Source organism: Vidua macroura, chromosome 1 (genome assembly GCF_024509145.1).
Source record: "Vidua macroura isolate BioBank_ID:100142 chromosome 1, ASM2450914v1, whole genome shotgun sequence".
Taxonomy (NCBI): Eukaryota; Metazoa; Chordata; class Aves; order Passeriformes; family Viduidae; genus Vidua; species Vidua macroura.
The window spans coordinates 71,512,276-71,526,635 of record NC_071571.1 but is presented as its reverse complement, the minus strand read 5'-3'; the positions used below and the strand labels follow the sequence as shown (position 1 = coordinate 71,526,635).

At 39.4% G+C, this 14,360-nt stretch overlaps 1 protein-coding gene across 1 annotated transcript; it reads left to right on the top strand.

Moving 5' to 3' along the window:
- Nucleotides 1-5,945: 5,945 nt before the first annotated feature.
- LOC128806289 (ovalbumin-like) lies at nt 5,946-11,733 on the top strand. The gene is made up of 7 exons (XM_053975722.1): nt 5,946-6,274; nt 6,898-6,948; nt 7,514-7,642; nt 8,301-8,418; nt 9,083-9,225; nt 9,403-9,558; nt 10,652-11,733. Exons 1-7 carry the CDS (start codon nt 6,026-6,028, stop codon nt 11,045-11,047), a joined length of 1,242 nt encoding a protein of 413 aa, XP_053831697.1. The 5' UTR covers nt 5,946-6,025; the 3' UTR covers nt 11,048-11,733.
- The last annotated feature ends 2,627 nt before the right edge of the window (nt 11,734-14,360 follow it).

Below are 14,360 nucleotides of genomic sequence, written 5' to 3'. Positions count from 1 at the left end.
TAAATGGTATTTTAAGCAATATCTTAAAGACTGTGTCTTTTTTGACACAGATCATAATGACTACTAATCCTCAGTGCTTTGCAGGAGTGCACTACACCTTTTCAGTGACTGCAGAGACCTGTAATCTCCTCAATTCTCCTCCTTTTCCTTTCTGAAAATTAGTCAATTTTTCAAACCATTAGGAACCTTCTCCAACCATCCAGACTTTTCTTTAGTCTTCATTTTGCTTTTGTACCTAAAAAACCTTTTCTTAGTGTCCTTCACATCCCTTGTCAGTTTTCCCTCCAGCACAATTTTTACTTTTCAGATTCCATCCCTGCATGCATGGTGAAAGCTTCTACACTCCTGCCTGGTGGACTCTCTTTGCTTTCAACTCTTGTACACTTGCTTTTTGCATTTGACCTTGGACAGAATGAAGGCACCTTTATCATCAGACACACTTTGCTTCCACAGAAAGATATGTGGCATGTATGGAAGCAAGGCAAAGGCTTTGCATGTATGTGAGTCTAAAACTCATTTAAGCACAGTGAGGATGTTTTTCAAGTTCTGAGTCAAAGTCTCCCATCCAACCCATTGCTGGCCTGTGGGATGTGATCATTGAAAATTATGCCATGAAGGTCACATCAACCTATGTCAGGGGGAGCAGTAAGAAATCATCATCTGTACAATGAAGTCTAAGCCTGTGTCAGTTTCAAATGAATAAAGGGATGTAAGATGTCATACAGGATATTGCAATGACAATTAAGAGCAATGACAAATGCCCTATCACTGTCTGTGAGAGATCAAGGCAGCACTGCAGGCAACAGTGCACATCTCCAATGGCATAGAGCTGTTGCAGAAAGGTGCCAGGTGGGCTATGGGCACCTGTCTGAAGGAGCTTGACTGGATACTTCATTTGCTTTGTACTGGGGAAAAAACAGAACCACAGAACAATGAAGAGAGAAACCATCAATGATAGCTGCAGAACCTAGGTGTGCAATGGTAACAAGTTAGACAGTCAGCTGCAATCAGTAAATCTCTCTGTGACTGATTGCCTCTGTCCCTGACTGAAAGCCAGCTTCTAGAGTCACAATGTGGAATGAAGACAAACACAAAACAATTAATATACTGCTTTCTATTGGCAAAAGAGCACGATCAAGGACAGAATCCCGAGTTCTGAGTAGGTTTTTGTGATTGGATGAGAGGCTTTGTTCTGTGAGCTGACCTGGACTTCATATCCTTTTGGATAAGAAGTATGTTTTACACTGTCAGTTGTTGAAAGCTCAGGTGCTCAAGAGTCTGTTGGTTTAGGGACAGCTCCACAATGAAATGCCTGGCAGAGGAAAGGGCAACCAAGCCTTAGCTGACCTCTTTCTTGGGACAAACATTGTCAAACAAGGATGTGTGACTGAACTGTTTGTACTGCTTGCACAGCTGTGCTGGGCAGGACAATCCATTGCCAGCTCTCCCAAGTAGTCTTCTAAGTGCAGGAAGGTTTGCTTACTTTAGACCTCATGTCAAGCAGACTGTAAAAGACTTTTTGGGTTGATGCTATGCTGTTAATCTGCTCTGATCCTGTTCTTCATTTGCTCATGGGTATATTCTGTCACTTAAAACTGGCCTTGCATTAACTCCCAGTCTGAGCACAGAAAACCAGACCAGATCCCTCATAAAGAGCACAGCCTGCTTTTATCAAACCTTATCACAGCAGAGCTTATTATCCTCCATGTATTTGCTTATTGTGTGTGTGTTCTGAACATGAAACTCCAATTCTTGGAGACAAAACGTGATTTTTGTATAACTCATGGAACAAAGCTCCACATCAAATGCATACAAAGCTGTTCTGAAGATCTGGAACCAGGACATTACACAGAAGTCAAACTCACCAGATTAAAAAAATCACTGTGATAATTTTTATTCTATTCCTGCAGTGTGATAGTGTGGAAAAAAAAAAAGACCACTAACAAAAGTGCAGCTTCTTCCTGAATATGTTTGTAGGTCCTAAAATTCAGGCCATATGAGATGAGCTGGACTTGTGATACAGGTCTGGACACTTCTGTAATTCATGTATGATCAACCAGACTAAGGGAATGGGAATCATGGTTATTTAGCAGAGAGTCTTGATGGACATTTGAAAGGCAGATTTCACTAAGTTAAATACACTGACCAACTCTCACATGCAGCAATTAGAGACCAGTGTGGTGGTAGTAGAACTAAGCCCTTGTGGACATAAAGTGGCCCTGAATAAAAAAAAGATTAGGAGTGAAAATAGTGGCATAAATCTGGGGTGCACTATAAACAATGTGAGAAAACAGCTTATTAAGTGAAGACACACAGGTTTGAAGAATCATGAAGTATGTCAAATTGGAAGGTAACTATGAGGATCATTGAGTTCAGGTCTCTGATCCTTGCAAGACTACCTACAAATAAACCATGTGACTAAGAGCATTGTCCAGATACTCCCTGAACTCTGACACACTGGGTGCTGTGACCACTTCCCTGGGGAGCTTGTTTCAGGGTGTGACTGACCACTCTCTGGATGAACAACCTTTACTCAGTGTCCAATCTGAGCTTCCCTTGATGCAGCTTCATTCCATTTCCTTGTGGCCCATCACAGCTCACCAGAGAGAGGAGAGCAACACCTGCTACTCCACTGCACCCATTGAGGAAGTTGTGGGCTGAGATGAGGTCACCCCTCAACCTTCTCTTCTTGTCCTCAAGGCCTTTCACCATCTTTGTCACTCTTCTCTGTACACTCTCTTATAGTGTGATGTCCTTCTTACATTAAGGTGCTCAAAGCTGCACAGGACTCGAGGTGAGGCCACATCAGCGCAGAGTAGAGTGGGAAAATCATAGAATCAGAGAATAGTTTGGGTTTCAAGGGACATTAAAGATGTCCCCTGCCTTTGGCAGGGTCAATCACCTCCCTCAACCAGCTGGTGATGCTGAACCTGATGCACCCCAGTATGTGGTTGGTCCTTTTGGCTACCAGGACACACTGTTGACTCATATTCAACTTGCCATCAACCCAAACCCACAGATATCTTTATGCAGGACTGTTTTTAACCTCTCATCCCCCAGTCTGTACTTGCAATGAGGATCACCCATTACAGATGGAGAATCTTGCATTTGCTTTTGTTAAATTTCATACATTTGGTGATTGCTGAACTCTCTGGTCTATCCAAGACCCTCGAGGGAGTCCACAGCTCCTCCTAGTTCAGCATAGCTGGCATATGCCCACATTGGCATGTTCACTTCAGCTTTTTCATCATCATCTTAGAAGGATAACTAATAATCATTAATTTGTGGGCCCAAAGCTTAAAAGGAAAGCAACGTGTGATACATGCTCTGTGATTTGGCGTCCAGGCACACCTCCTGCTATTTAATCATATGTCAGATTTTCTTCTGGCTACTTAGCACCAGAAAGCACTTCTGCCTCTCCTGATGTCTGTGTTACCACCTCCTCTCCCCTTCTGACCTACACGCTGACAGACAACGACTCATCAAGGGGATTGTAGATTTATACGGCACATTTATTTTCACAAGAGGAAGCAGACTGAGACAAAGAACACTGCACTGCCTAAACTTTTGACAGCAGTACAGGAGACTACTCTGCTGAACAGAGATCACAGTTATGTCCCATATGTTCTAAAGAATTATGTTGTACAGACTTTGAGATCCCTCTCCTGTCTTCCCCCCATTCTCCTCCAGCTTTTGGAAATCACACAGTGCTTTGCAGAGGTCAGAATGGTTTCTTAACTGTTTGTCCATTCTATTATTTCAATACAGAACAATAGCTTTTATAAATGAAATATATTTGCTATTATATATTATGATTGTCCCACAGACCATGAAAGCTCTAGCTGGATTTCACAGTTCCTTCATCATCTGTCAGGCCATTAAGTTACTCATGGAAGATCTGAGAGATACAAGGCAAGTGCATACACAAATACATTTAGAACTGACTATTTTTTACTTTGTCTAGAGTGATGTCTTGCTGTTAACCCCTGAGAATAAAATACTTTGCTATAAAACCACATTCATAGAAAGATCTTTTATAAATATTCCATCTTCTCAAAGTAAATGTTCCTGTTTTTGACTTTAATCTCAATTGGTTTTGTCACATGCACCCTACTTTACTTCCCCTTTTTTTTTTTTTTTTGAAGAATAAAAGGCTAAATCCTGTCCTTCCATCTCTTCTGTCTAGCATGGCTGCATTTTGTACATTCACAAAGGACTACCTGAAAGGGAGTTCTGGTCTATTACTACAACCTTAATAACAAATTGACTAATTATTGATGAATTGTCTAATAACTGCTTATTATGTGTGACATCACTAAGGTTTTCACATTTTTTTGTTCTTTTCTGCCATCCCAGTATCTCGTTGAAAATGAGGCATTATTTCCCAGCCTTTTCTCCAGCCCAAGGGTCCTGACGTACGGGTGGAAAGCACTGTTACACAGAATAAAATACTAATATTTGTTCTCCCTTCAATCAAACCCAAACCCATTGAAACAAAAAAACTGACCTAATACCATTAATTTATTTTTATGGTGTCAAAAGTCAAACTTCTGAAGGACAGCAATGGGTGGGTCACAACTCAGACTGTATAAATTCCCAAGGGCTCAGCCAGTATACCCACATACAGCTGGAAAGCTGTATTGTCTTTGGTACTGAAGCTTGAAGGTAAGCATTTCTCCAGGAAAATTTACCTTCTTATTGCATTATTTCTTGGTTCTGACTAAACTTAAAAAGAGAGAAGTTATTGTCTTGTGTTTGATATTTTTCAGGACAGAATATTTACATGATATTCTCTACAAATCTCACCAGTGTATATGCATTCTACACTATTTTATTATGTGTAAAATCTGAATGTTTGTGGTTTTGGGGAGATTTTTGAAGTTATTCTCTGTGCTTAAAATGTTATTTTGTGCTCAAAACATGATTTTATTTCAGAGCATCTTATCTTCCCATTCCATATCTTTTAAGATTGATTTTGACAGACAAGTAATAAGTTTCCTTGCTTGACCTCTGGTTCAAAAGAGTGCACTGAATGCAGAACTGTGGCGTTTAGTGAATTTGCTAAGTTTATTTTAGTGTGAAATTTCTCTAAGAGTTGCATTCCTGAAAAAAACAGTTGGTGAACACAACATAAAAAAGTACGTGGGTGGACAGATGTACAATTTAAAAATAATTTATAAGTGGTAACATGTATACAGAAATGAAAGTGAGAGAAAAATGTGTGTGTCTGTATGTGTATATCCAAGAGGCCAGCCACAAAACACTTTTGTGGAGTTTAACACTACAAAGAGAAATTTGAGATCATAGCATTTAGCTCCTACATAAGGGGCTGGATTTTGAAAAACAGCAATTTAATTTCTCAGACAGGTTATAGTCTGAGAAAAAATAGCATATTTATACAAAGCAAGCTATATCTGAAAGCACAATGCAATGAAACATGAATTTTGCGCATCAGTCTTGCTCCTATATTAGGTGACCTTAGACAAATTATATTGCCTGTCCATGCTTCCATTACTTAAACAAGAGTAAGATACAGGCCTTTGAAGATCTACTGACAGTAAGTACTGTGCAACAAATAGATACTTTACTACACCTACTTATTTTTAGAAAATAAATATAACTAGTCTCTGCTTTTACCTATATCTGTCCAGTCCCAGACCAAATGGAAATATAATTTGTGATTAAATTACCAGTTTGGCAAGTATATGAAAGACATAATATTTTTTTTGTTTTCATCAAGCTGCTACAAAGTACTAAGGAATTTTAGCCTTCAGTGAATGAAAATAAGTACAGGCAAATGTTTGAGTGCTTTGAAAAGGTAAACAGAAATCACATACGGATTCCAGATCTCTGAGGAACTGTTAAAAAAGGTAAATGTATAGAAATGCAGCAGGAAACAGATTTGTGAAAACAGTTTCTAACATGCATGAGAGGTGAGCATAGCAACAGACATGTTAACATAGAATAGAATGATTTCCAAATTACTTGTTTATATTTTATAGCCTGAAAATTCCTATTAAAGTGCATGTGCTGTGTGTGTATGCTATTCCCATCATTACATTGTTATTGTACTTCTGCTCTTTGCTCTAGGCAATACTGCTGCACAATGGCCTCCATCGGTCCAGTGAGCACAGAAGTTTGCTGTGACATATTCAGGGAGCTGAGAAGCCAGAGTGTCCAGGAGAATGTCTGCTACTCCCCTCTGCTCATCATTTCAACCCTCTCCATGGTCTACATGGGTGCAAAAGATAACACCAAGGCTCAGATAGAAAAGGTGAGACTACGTTTAGGATTTAAACCCTCCTGCTGCTCAACAGAGCCACAGCCCTTAAAGATATGATAATGCCCTCAGCGGCTAAAAAAATGTGGATCCAGAGTTACCAAAATGTGTATCCAGAGTTATCAAAAGCTGTGGCCACCTGAAACTCCCACAGTGTTAAACAAATGCATCAGCCCAAAATTTGAGATTGGATTTAAATTTTATCACAGTTTAGGAGTAGAATTCTCACATTCTAGTGACCCTTTCTTTGGAATAGGGAAAGGAGACAAAATCTATAGGGAAAGAACCAAAACATATGCATAGACTGCAAAGTGTTTCATGTGTTTCCTACAGCTCTCACTATCTTCACAGAGAGTGGCTGGCTTGTTACCTATAAGACGGTTGGCATTGTTGGTAGCACACACTGGAGCTGAATCCTAGATGCTCAATAGAAAAAAGGATCATCTAAGCAGGCAACAGTATGCATGGCTATTCAGAGACGGAACAGATAGATTGCACTTTTTGAGTCATTCTCAGTTAGTCAATAGGTTTGCTTCAAACATTATGTGTTAATCTCAGTTGCACAACTTTTTTCTTGTCATACCAGTTATTTCAACTACTGTTTTTCTTAATTACAGGCTATCCACTTTGATAAAATCCCAGGATTTGGAGAGAGTACTGAATCTCAGGTACAGAAAAAATTTAATCCCTTCTCTATGTCAGTTTCTCTTGGGAGCAAAATCTATCAGATAAAGCAGTCTCGTAGCAGTTCCAACCCTACTCCAATGTGCAGGTAGTGATCTTCATCCAACTTTTGGGGGAACACTTCATTCATAAGAATGAACAGAGAAGGCAGGCAACAGAGAACTCAGAGCAAGCATAAAATGAAATCCATCACCATAACATTGAGCCAACAGGGGGAAATTATAGATATTTGTATGATTAGGCAAAGTAGCTAGTGGTTAAGCAGGAGTGGTTGGTAACAGATCTGCTGAAGCTAGAGTACTGTAGCAGGTAATGAAAAGCACCCCCCGCCCCCAGAATGGTATGATGAAATTACAGTAGAAAACTATAATTTTAAGCACTGAATTGTATATTGTATATTACAAAATTACTACATCAACATAGGATGAACAGTTTTATAAGCAGAAGCAACTGAACTATTCTACTCCTTTCATATAGTATGTAATACCTATTCATCATTACAACTAGGGTAACATCATCTGTATTTTTATTTGTATTCATGTCAATCAGTGTGGCACATCTGTGAGCATCCACAATTCACTTAAGGACATCTTCACCCAAATCACCAAACCAAGTGACAATTATTCGATCAACATTGCCCGCAGACTTTATGCTGAAGAGAAATACCCAATTCTGCCGGTGAGTTGCTCTAAGATCTGATCTGAATGTCAAAACTGTAACTTTCTGTAATGCAAAAAGCACTCTCAGAAGTCTTGGTTCTGCTAAAGAAATTTTCTTTCATATGGAAAGATTCTCTCTATCACAGCTAATCCCTGAAAATCTTGAGAAAAAAATGCGACTAAAAGATGTTTGTGCAAAGTACAATAAAGATCCAATCAAGTCAAGGTGTAACTAATAAAGGTAATTTTTTGCTGGCAAGAGATAACTCCAACTCTTTTCTCAACTTGCAAAACAAACCTGGAAAAATGACTTCAGGTTCTCAAAAACATTCCAAGGTTTTCCATTGAAAGGAACATTTAATTTGAAATTCAAGGAGAATACCATTGCAAAAAAAACAATTTAAAAGTGGGCAAAGAGAAAAAAAAACCCATACTTAACTGAAATTAATGTTGATTTTAGATTAAACTCAGCTCCGAAAATTATTTTTTAAAAACATGGGCATATACTCTTGCTTGAAAAAATGCATGTCTAATCTTTAGATGCTTATGAACTAGCTCATGGTGTAATGATTAGGCTAAATAAGCAGGTTGTTTATATCTGTTAATTTCATTCTTGCGTTTTACATCTGCAAAATGCTTTAGCATTCTGATCTGAATTGCATACACTTTCTTTGCAGGAATACATTCAATGTGTGAAGGAACTGTATATGGGAGGTTTGGAATCTATCAGCTTTCAAACAGCTGCAGAAAAATCCAGAGAGCTCATAAATTCCTGGGTTGAAAGTCAGACAAATGGTAAGACGAACCTAAATATCAGCATAGGTATTTCCCTACTGCCACCCTGTTTGAACAACATGTGAGAACATTTAAGTCAGGTAATGAAAAACCAGTACCTCTACCTCTGCTCCTTCTCTTGGATAATAGATCAGTTCCCTGATACAGAACTATCATCTAACAATTTCTTTTTTCCTCAGACACACCCCTGTTAGAGGACTCTCTCTATCTGTAGAGGCTTTGTGGATATGTAATATTTCCAGTCCTGATAAAAGGGACAGCACTAAAGTATGCTTTTTATGCATTGACAAATTGACAGCAATGTTTCAACTTTTGTTTGAAGCAAAAAGTATTAAATGTTTGGCTGGGAGACCATCCTGGGATACAAGGTTCCAATGGTTCTTCCTGTTGACACAAAATATGCTAATTTTGTATCAAGTAAAACTCTGGATCTTCTATCTCTCACTATAATTCTTCATAGGGAGAGAAACAACAACCATTGCCAACATCAGTAAGCAAATCAACATTGGAGCTACAAGATAACAGCTACAAAACCAAAGCAATATCCTTGCCCTACACTCTCCTTCCCACAAATTCTTTACCCTCCATTTAATGTTGTAATTGCCAAGTAAGTTGTGTTATACACAGATGTATACATGTTCTCTTTTCCTGTGCATTTTGAAAGGGTCAATCAAAAATATCCTTCAACCAAGCTCTGTGAGTTCACAAACTGACATGGTCCTGGTCAGTGCCATCTACTTCAAGGGATTGTGGGAGAAAGCATTTAAGGAAGAAGATACCCAGACAGTTCCTTTCAGAATTTCTGAGGTATGTGGGCATACATCACTTCAAAGGTGTCAGCTTCTAGAATTTATGAGGGGAGTAGACAAGTTGCTGTACAATCTTCCTGAAAAAGAGCAATTATCAGCTTTAACCATAAGTACACATTTCTACACTCTAGGAATAATCTTTCTGAAAACTATATTATTTTCTTTGGTTTTGCAGCAAGAAAGCAAACCTGTGCAGATGATGTCTCAGGTTGGTACATTTAAAGTGGCAGAGATCCCTTCTGAGAAATGCAGAATCCTGGAGCTTCCATATGCCAGTGGGCGACTGAGCCTGTGGGTGATGCTGCCCGATGACATCTCCGGCCTGGAGCAGGTATGGCCCTGGAAGCTTGGTTTCAGAAAACCATAAACACAGTGAAATTTTACGTCCAAAGAAGTTCTTCACAATAAAGTTATCTTAAAGCACATCCCTAGCACAGATCTGAATATTGGCAGCATGGGATTGTTGCATAGAGGCACGCAGCTATCTCAGTGGTCCTGCAAAAGTTTGTGTGAGGATGGATTGCTAAGCAACTGCTTTAGTGGGTTAAATTTTTGTCACTGCAGAGCAGATTCTTTTCAGATAAGCAGCTGTTACTCCAGCAGCTTGAGCGCCAAAGCTTTTCTATCTCAATTTCTGCATTCTGAGGAACTTACTGGGAAGTTCATCTTAGCTTGAGTATTTGTAATTATTGAATAGTTTGACAGCCTTCAACATGCTTCCTTCATGCCTTCAAAAATTAAACTATCTAAAAATTGAATATGAGTACTGGAATGGTTAAAGCTATTTCAGAAAGTAAAACATACATGACATATTACTGTTGATATGAAAAGAATATAGCCATTAGCAGGAATGCAGTTTGAATAGGAAAAGTTATGCAATAAATCCAAGTTCATTGAAATAATTGCACACTAACTCAAAGACCCTAAATTATAAAAATAGAATCATTTGGACACAGCTAAATTACTTCAGTATTAACTGAAGAAAGCTCATTTATTACTGAAGAAATGTAGCTGTGTTCAAATGCCTCTAATGCTTACTAATACTTCAGGTATTAGTAAAACCATTAACACTTCCTTACTTGGAGGTCTTAAATGTAGATAGAGCTTACAGCTCATAAGCACAGAATGACTTCTGGAATATATTTCTGAAGAAAAGATAAATAGGCTTTGGGAAATTTGCTGAGTAGCTATCTAATCAAGGCTATTAGTTGCCAGTGAGCTTATTAAAGAAATAGGAAGCAGAACAGAGAAGAGAGAGTCATGGTTTACTTTCCTCTTCTAGACATATTAATTCATATAAACCCAGAAAATACACCATAACAAAAGCAGTCAGTTTAAGAGGAAAAATACTCAAATGGTACTGCATTGCTACAAAAGAAGTTTTGCTCACATCCCAGAGATCTAATTTGTTTGTTTCCTTGCAGCTTGAGACCGCAATCACCTTTGAAAATCTCAAGGAGTGGACCAGTTCCAGTAAGATGGAAGAGAGGAAAATTAAAGTTTATCTCCCCCGCATGAAGATTGAGGAAACATATAACCTCACATCTGTCTTAAAATCCTTGGGTATCACTGACCTGTTCAGTTCATCAGCCAATCTGTCTGGCATCTCTTCAGCAGGGAGCCTGAAGGTGTCTGGAGCATTCCATGAGGCATTTGTGGAGATCTATGAAGCAGGCAATAGGGTGGCAGGCTCATCAGGAGCTGGGGTAGATGACACAAGTGTCTCTGAAGAGATTAGGGCTGACCACCCTTTCCTCTTCTTGATCAAGCACAACCCAAGTGACAGCATCTTGTTCTTTGGCAGATGCTTTTCCCCTTAAAGAGAGGAAAGCTTAAAGAGTTTCTATCCCCCACAGCAAGACCCAAGGTGCTGCAGTATCAGGGGTAAAAAGAAACACAAACTTTCTCTTTTATCCATATTTTCTAAAACCAGAATGCTTTATTAAAAGAAAAAAAAAAAAAGTTAAGGCAGAGAAATTTTGCCAGGAAAGCAGAGGCCATTTGCCTTTCCTTTCTGCTGAGTATTATTATTTACTCATAGATGAAGAGTTGCAAGAATGAAAATCTGACCCAAAGAAAGCATAAGCATTAACAGAGATGTTCCTGGTGCAATTTAATAATAGTAGTACTGAATCATCACACTGAAAAACCACATCACCTTTTTTGGAAAAAATTGCAGTCTTCTAACTGATCCGGGTTTCTTACAGATAAATTTTGTGGTGACTCCTCTGGAATAAGTCACTCAAAATTTCGTAAATTAAACTCTAAACTACTACCAACCATACCTACTCTGACAAAGCAATTGATTTTTATTTCTACCCCTGATACTGCAAGGCTCTTCCTCACTTTCTAAGGATGCATTATAGGAATCTTATAATTCATATATTCATGTATTTCTTCTTAAGCCTTTTTGGGTCAATCATCATGACCAAGCATGGCAGGTTGCTATTAAAATTTTCTCCATGTATCCTATCCCTGTATTACAATGGGTCTTGTGGGTGTACACTTTTGCTCCTTTAATCATAATAAACAGCATTTAAGCAAATGCTTTTCGTTTGGAGTATTTTAAATGCACCTGGGACAGGGTAATCCTGGCTATGTGTACAAATCTGTGGCTTTGGCTGGGTGGCAAGTTGAACATGAATCAGCAGTGCCCTGGCAGCCAGGAGGGTCAGCTTGGGGTGTCCTGGGGGGCATCAGGCACAGCATGGCCAGCCAGGCAAGGGAGGGGATTGTCCCTGCTCTGCACCGGGGCAGCCTCACCTCGAGTGCTGGGGGCAGTTTTGGGTGCCACAGTATAAGAAGAACATCACACACTGAGAGTGTGTGCAGATGAGGGGGACCGAAATGGTGAAAGCTCTCAAGGGCAAAACTTACAAGGAGTGTCTGAGGTCACTTGGCTTGTTCAGCTTGGAGAAGAGAAGGCTGAGGGATGACCTCATCTCAGTCTACAACTTCCTCACTGGGGGCAGGGGAGGGGGAGGTGCTGTTCTCTGTCTGGTGACCAGCAAGGGCATGAGCAAATGGAATGAGGCTGTATCAGGATTGGACATTAGGAAGAGTTTCTTCACCCAGAGGGTCGGTCATTGGAACAGGCTTTCCCAGGAATGTGGTCATGGTGCCATGCCTGTTAGAGTTCAAAGAGCATCAGGACAATGCTCTTAGTCATATGGTTTTATTTATAGATAGTTCTGTGAGGAGCAGGGAGTTGGACTCAACGATCCTTATGAGTCCGTTCCAACTTGAAATATTCTGTGTTTCTGCAATTTTTCTGCCTGAGTTGGTTCATTGATTTCAGAGAGGTGAGGAATGAGTCTGTCATAACTCAGGACTAAGAGAGAATATTGAGACCAATTTTCTGCCAGGAAGGGACCTGTGTGACCCATACTCCTTCATGCATGCTACTCAAACTAGTCAGATGCCACAATTTCTGCACAAAACATGATTCATCCAGTTTCTCTGAAACAGCAGTTGATAAGCAATCTGAAAGGCAGCTGGATATGTGCAGAATCTACATGCTAGTGAGACTCAGCATTGCCTCAGAGAATAGAGGGGAATGGGAAATGGGAAGGAGTTTTTTTACTTATCTTTATGGTGTGTTTACAAAGATTTATGGGCTTTTATTCAGAAGCTAAAGAGAATAATCATGCTAGGAAATGGGATGTCTATGGTGAGTTATAGTTTTTCTCTGAAATTATTTATTCATCTCTTTGACACTGAAGCAAGAAAGGAAACAGAACTGTGAGGAACTGTCACAATGAAGCACTAGGAGAGTAAAACAGAAAGATTTTGGGGGTGCAGTTACTGCAAGAAGGCTATGTTCTTTCCTGATTCCAGTTTGGACAGCATAACATCAGTGCTGGGAGAACTGTGATGGAATGTTTTTTCAGTTCCACCACACAGTATTTACTTGTTCTACTTGTCTTGGCTTCCCCTGCACCATCCTCCAAATTAACACATACTTTGGCAGGACCTAGAGGACACGACTTGCTGGTAGCAAAGATGATCTTGCAAAAGAGCAAAGATAACATGACACCACCTTCACTGGTATGCAAATAGTTCAAATATATTCCTTCACTTTCTTTTATCTTAGCTGATTGCTGATCAAGAGATAACAATGGGGAAACTTATTGCAAGAGACCTAACAGTGTGTTTAATATGGTCCTAGAGTTTCTGTTGATCTGGTCACGGAAATAGGGCAGCTAAATTCCTAAGGACACTAAAATTTCAGCAGCTTTTTTTTTAAACTACAATATTTCCAGGGTGTTTTAGTTTTTATCAATTAAAGCATACTTCTTCACAAACAGAAGACACAAAGAAATACATCTTCTCCTGTATATAGACAGATATTTTCACTGCTGCCTCCTAATTTCTGTTGACTTCAGCTGCCAGCACAGCAACAAGCAGTCATATTCTTGTTCCCAGTAGTCACTTCCTTAAAAGAAAAAAAACCCCATGTGTTCCCAGTCCTGTTTTCAGAAACCATTTTGGAATTTTGCAAATCATACACCTATTAAGGAATCTGGATCTACCCCCAAGCTATGTGCCAGATATCAGACCTCCACCACTCAGCATGGAACAAATCCTCTCGTTTGTGCCAACAAATGAGGCTACAGTTTCATCTCACCATCCTCAAAGAAACAAAATAGTTAGCATCATGTCCTAGAGACTCCAGCTTTCTGCTGTGCCATGAAGTACAGGTGGATTATGCTCTTGATTGCCCACAGAATGTCTTTCAGCACAAGTATGGAAGAAGGCTCATACTCACAGCTTTAGGATCTGTCATTAGAGGTTTTATTGCTCTACCATCACACCTCATATATATTTGTAATTTCTAGCATGCATTCAAAGGATTAATGAGTTGTGATGATACAAGACCACACTTGCTTGCTTTCTTGTGGTCTTACAGTGGGAAGGTAATTCCTTAGAGATGACAGAATTTGACCCTGAGGCATTACTATTTATTCCAGTACTAACTATTCTAATACATAAAAATGCAAGTAATATTGCTTGGTTGAACAAAGTCAGTTATTTGCAAAAACTGGTTTCCTGAAGTTCACAGAGTCAGAGAGTAACTTGTGTTGGAATGGGCAGCTGACAGTCACCTGATCTTAACTTCAGAAACACATCATG

Bases quoted from the DNA above. Each gene is read 5' to 3' on its own strand.
- LOC128806289 (XM_053975722.1), top strand. From the start codon at position 6,026: ATGTGCTGTGTGTGTATGCTATTCCCATCATTACATTGTTATTGTACT. The intron at 8,419-9,082 runs GTAAGACGAACC...GCATTTTGAAAG, and splicing joins GGTTGAAAGTCAGACAAATG to GGTCAATCAAAAATATCCTT. The intron at 9,559-10,651 runs GTATGGCCCTGG...GTTTCCTTGCAG, and splicing joins ACATCTCCGGCCTGGAGCAG to CTTGAGACCGCAATCACCTT.